Raw genomic sequence first — 5,642 nt, 5'->3', positions numbered from 1 at the left:
AATATTTCTTTGTTTAATGTAAATGCATTGCGCATAACTTTATATATATATATATATATATAAAAGTTTATACGTGTGAAACATAAATTTCATGCTAATAAATTTTCGATTTTTTTAATCCAATTCAATCTGATTTTGGATAAATTTCGGTCTAGTTTCTTTTGGAAAACGGTGAACGATCTAATTCGGTCCAATTTTTTAAAAATTCAAACGGTTCAATTCAGTTCTGAAACTTTTTGCGAAATATTTCTAAAATCCATGGCCAACTAAAAGACAAATTGCAGTTATGGTGCAATAATAAGAACCGACCTATTGTTGTTGGGGTTATTGTATATTTCATTTCATTGTCTCACATTTATTTGATGCCATAATGTCTTCATTATTCCTCCATCTCAAACATTATCATCCACTTTTTCCTTCTATGGTTAGGATTTAACCATCTCATACATACTTCAGGTCAAGTCTATTTTCGATTTTATTCAATTTCTTTTATATCTTTTATCAATATATTATGAATTTTTTTTATAGCTGAAGAAAAGGAGATTTTGAATGTTTAATTTTGTTTTATAAATGTGGAGAGAGAGAGGATAGGCTTATCAAAGTTACAATTAATATATTATTTATTCAATCAGTATGTATTTATTTCTCCTCATTTTCTATGTCATATGATTCTGATTTCGTTTTCTTTGGTGATTTTGATTTATGGGTTTATGTTTTTCAAGTCTACTTTTTTCTTTTTTTCTTCAAGTCTACATGCCTAGATGACCATGTTATATATAAAAATAAGTTATTTTCAACGTGTCAGATCAATTCTAATGATTTTATCCGTCTAGATTGGTCGCAATGACTTTATTGAAAGAAAAAAAGAAAAACTTATTTTTTGAAATTGATCCGAAACTTCATTGACTATTAGTGCAATTTATTCATGAGTTTTTTGGTGTATTGGATAAATGATGAAATTTCGTTTGCTGATTATAATGAATTATGTGCTCCTTCTCATTTGTATATATATATATAGGCAAAAGTAGCTGATCACATCTTATTGCATATCTAGTTTCCCTGTTTTGTAGTGACATTGATTTAATTTTAAAGATGGTCGCTTTTGGAAAGAAGTTGAAAGAGAATCAAATTGAAGAATGGAAAGAGTATGTTTTTTTTTTGTTGCAATTTCAAATGTTGTATTCTAAAAATTACTTTATGAATATCTAAGCCTTTGTGTGTTTTTCTTTATTCCAGATACTATCTTAACTATAAGTTACTGAAGAAGAAACTGAACGAATATAAACGACAAATTGAAGTCGGAGCTGAAAATCAACACTATGTTCTAAGGGATTTCTCAGGAATGCTAGACACTCAGGTTATTGACACTGTAAAAGAATAAATTTTACCTTTTCCGAAATGCAGGATCGCTGTTAGAACCAGGCTGGATTTACAGGGTCACAGAGGGTTCGTACTTAGAAAGAAAAATTATGATTACCAGCAAACATATTCGTCGCTAAATTAAAACTTCGTACTGATATTTATAAATTTGCTACACATTTTGTATTACTGACGAAATTTTAAACAAGCTGTCGTTGATTCTTTAGTCCCTAAAAAATTCTGCAATTTGTACTGCATTTTTTTTGTCACTATTTAGATTAATTTATCACAATGCAAGTTATCATACTTAACTTTTTCTACCAATTTCAGATTGAAAAGATTGTCTGCTTTCTAATACAACAACAAGGGCGGCTAGCAAGCAGATTATTAAAACTTGGAGAACAACATGATGTTCTTTCACAACAATTGGATGGATTTAGAATATCTGAATTACGAGAAGCATATAAAGTAGTCGGGCGGGATGTATTGGATCTTCTTTTCTTTGTTGACATAAATGCTACTGGTTTGCGAAAGATTCTGAAGAAGTTTGACAAGCGTTTTGGGTCTAGATTCACCGATTATTATGTCAAAACCCGCGCAAATCATCCTTATTCTCAGCTGCGACAAGTGTTCAAGCATGTGGTAATAGGCCTGAATTGCAAATGTTCTTCATTGCTTGCTTTGCTTGTCAATTTATTTAGTTGATGTGCAGGGTATTGAGGCTATTGTTGGAGCCATATCTCGCAACCTTGCTGATCTTCAAGCCCAAGAAGGAAATTACATTTCAATATATGATCAGCCTGCAGTATCAAACCCGGTTTTTCCTCGTATCTTTTGAAATTCATAAAAAACAATATTGCTCTTTGTTGGTTCCATATTCATGTTTAATTTTATTGTATGATGTTTATATGCAATTATGATTTTCCTTTGCATTCAAAACAATTTCATTGCTTTTTATACATAGAAAGACCTGAAGAGTTCTTACAAAAAAAAAAAAAAAAATATATAGAAATACCAATAGAAATTTTTGCCAGTAAATGTATTTTAGTTTGTAATCTCATTATCCTGACACAAGAGATAAGGTGCAAAAATGCTTCTTACGTTTAACGTCAAGAGCAATTTTACCACTAACATCTAAAACGATGCAATTTTATTCGTAAAATTGGCAGCCAATAGCAATTTTAGCCATAACGTTGGTAGGTTGGGTCAATTTCAAACATTATTATAAGATGTTCCTTATTTTGCACCAATTATATTCAGTTTGTTCTAAAAAAATCATATTTTTTATGATTTAATATTAGAATTGAAGATTCACATTTATAAATTCGACGAAATATTTGAATTTTTTTGCCCAATTCGTACAAAAGATAATATTTTTTTTTTCACGTTGTTTGTAATATGTTACTTATTAGTAATAAAATGATGCACATGTGAAGTAGATGGCAAAATTCTCATGACCGATAAAATAATTTGATGAATTATTTCTTAAATTGATCAAACTTGTCAAAGCTATGGGTAAAATTGCTCGTGGCCACCAATGTTAGGGTAAAATTGCTCATGACTGTAAAAATTAGAAATATTTTTGGACCTTATCTATCTTAATAAATTTGGCATCATGGACGAAATCTGGACGAAAATATCCTTTACTGATGTTTAGTTTGAAAAACATCTAAGTTTTTTTTAACATATTTATTCTTTTGACCCCAATATTTTGTTCTAGTTCCGCAACTTTTTATAAAATATATCAATTGACATCGCATAGGAATTATGCAGGATTCGGTCATTGATTCGATTAATGCAGCTGTAAACAAGTTATCAAACTCAACAAATTTCCTTGAGTACACTTAAGGAAGCATGGATTCCTAATGTAAGAGGAATTTCCATCTGCATTTGTAAAGAGTTGTTGTATGAGCCGAATAATCATTTTATGTCTTCTATGAAGAACTATGAGATATAAATCATAGCACTGTTTTCAAGCCTTCAACCTTTGAGACTTGAAAAGAAGTGAGCGCATTTGGAAATCGACATCTGAGTCATAGAAACATAATTTAACATCATCGATGATGTTATAAGATCTACATGGATTATGTAGGAGCTCGAAAAAAAAATTATCTTATCATCTTATCTTTTCAACGCTGGAAAATATAATATTTCTTTAATATTGCACAACTTGATATAATAGGACTAGAGATACCAACTGTTTTTATGCTTTAATCATTTTGTCATTTTTATGTTAAGTTGGAAAACAATATTACAGGCACCAACTTTGTTGTATAAATACCTATTAGCTCTTTATATTATAGGAGCAAGAGGAAGTAAGAAATAAAATTGTTTGGTTTTTCATATTCTCTGCAATGAACACATTATACCTTGCTTAAATTCTACAATAATATGGAGAGAAGATCGTAAGTTGGTGACGAGCGTATAAAGAGGCTAAAGTAAGTTGTGAAAGCTTGATCGACCTATGTTCACATCAATATAATTTTGATAGGGCAATAGAAACATATTGTATATGTTTCTATAATCATTGATTATCGTCATCTTATTTGATTTCATTTAGATTATGGTGTTGGTGATCCAATAATTAATAGGTTGTTAAATACTATTATTGATCAGCTTAATTCTCTCAAAAACTCTTTAGAATAATTTAAGAGGTAGAATAATTGACGGTTAGACAAAGTGAGTTTGAGAATTACTTTTTCATGAAAAAAACGCCAATAGGCTTTGTTGCTAGCTCAAGGTACTTGAACGGTCATCATGAATTGAAAGAAATTAGGAAGGATAGAAAAGAAACTTCATGCTTTTTTAGAATATGATAGAGATCGGTGATAATAACAAAGATTTTGATCTTAAACCAACAAGAAAATACTCTTTACTAGCCTAGATAGAAGAAAACAATCCCATTCAAGCCAAAAATCTTAGCTCTAATGGAGAGAATAAAGTTTGATTGATAAAAAAAGTTATCTCCTTACAAAAACTTAAGCTTATATACCTCCCAACCCTAGATAATAAAAGACTAAATAACCACCACTAGATATTACAAGTTTGGTCTAAACACAAAATGAGAGGAAATAGGATAATGACAAAACAATAATTACAAAGTCGAAATAGTAAATAGCACTTGGCATAATGGTGGCAGAATTGCAGAACTTAGTCATGAAGTCAGCTCACACGTCGTGTGGTCTGAGTGACACGCCTGTGGCTGCAGCTCGAGCCATCAACACAATGAGTGGTGTGAGGGACTCGTCGTGTGGCCTTAATTCGGATTGAGTTGGGAGCCAACACATTATAACTCACACGGCGTGTGGTCTGAGCGACATGCCGTTTGAATTAGCAAAAAAAAAAAGCAGAAACTTTCCAGCATCTCCACACGACATGTGGGTAAGGTCACACGCCATGTGGACTTTTCTTCCCATCTTCTAGACTCCTTTGATGGCTCATATAACGTGTTGTTGCCTCCACACGCCGTGTGAGTCCTGTTTCAGGCTTTCCCTCTAGTTGATGTCCTCATTATAATTTTGGATGTGTATTTATTTTCCTCTTTTATTTGTACATTTTTTTAATGTTATCCTCTTAAGGTCTTTGAGTTTCACTAAATGGAGGATATTGTATGATATGTTATTTAAAAACAGCGTGTCAAACATTTGAACTAAAGCCAATTGTTTCTAAATCTAATCCCGTAAGAGTTCAAATAAATAACGATCATGAACCTTTTGGGTTAAGACATCCGTTGACGGATTGTAACGTTGTCCTCATTAGGCACTCTTTCTATTCAAGTTTCAATTCAAGATTCCAACAACTCTCACAATTAATTAATCTTCAAGCTTTTTAAGTTCATTATTGTTTTAGAGTTCTGTATTCATTCAATCTTCATGTTCATTTTTGTTTAATTCAAATTTCTCTTGTGATTTCGAGCCTTTGATTATTTCCATTATTGTGAAAAAAACATTTCAATAAAAATAAAAATAAACATTTTCAGTTTCTTGAGTTGATTCACTTTCAGTCGATATTACAAGGCTAGTAAAAATTTCTGCATTGGAGCTAGGAACCTTTAGATGCTATTTTCAGTCATTGATCCTTTCTCACAATCGTTTGTTTTAGAAGAGAGTTTTTAATTAATTATTTCTAATGTTGGGAACCTGCTTTCTTGACACGCTCGCCAAAATACACAAAAGCCAAGATTGAATTTAACCCACAAATTTTCACAAAAATTCATCACTAATCCCTTGTTTGGAAGTTTGTGGAATGTAATGAGAGTAAAAAAGTTAACTCCCATTAAAAAG

General features: G+C 31.2%; 1 protein-coding gene across 2 annotated transcripts; it reads left to right on the top strand.

Moving 5' to 3' along the window:
- Positions 1-539: 539 nt before the first annotated feature.
- LOC136220944 (SPX domain-containing membrane protein At4g11810-like) lies at positions 540-3,615 on the top strand. 2 transcript variants are annotated; one of them, XM_066008801.1, is made up of 6 exons: positions 540-631; positions 1,055-1,145; positions 1,237-1,357; positions 1,690-2,001; positions 2,072-2,176; positions 3,133-3,615. In XM_066008801.1, the coding sequence occupies exons 2-6, from the start codon at positions 1,093-1,095 to the stop codon at positions 3,205-3,207; spliced, it is 666 nt and encodes a 221-aa protein (XP_065864873.1). In that variant the 5' UTR covers positions 540-631; positions 1,055-1,092; the 3' UTR covers positions 3,208-3,615. The 2 variants fall into 2 exon arrangements, with proteins under 2 accessions (XP_065864873.1, XP_065864872.1); XM_066008800.1 differs by lacking the exon at positions 540-631 and having other exon boundaries at positions 700-1,145.
- Positions 3,616-5,642: the final 2,027 nt, after the last annotated feature.

Source organism: Euphorbia lathyris, chromosome 2 (assembly GCF_963576675.1).
Source record: "Euphorbia lathyris chromosome 2, ddEupLath1.1, whole genome shotgun sequence".
Classification (NCBI taxonomy): Eukaryota; Viridiplantae; Streptophyta; class Magnoliopsida; order Malpighiales; family Euphorbiaceae; genus Euphorbia; species Euphorbia lathyris.
The sequence above is the reverse complement of the archived record's forward strand: the minus strand, read 5'-3'. Positions and strand labels throughout refer to the sequence as shown.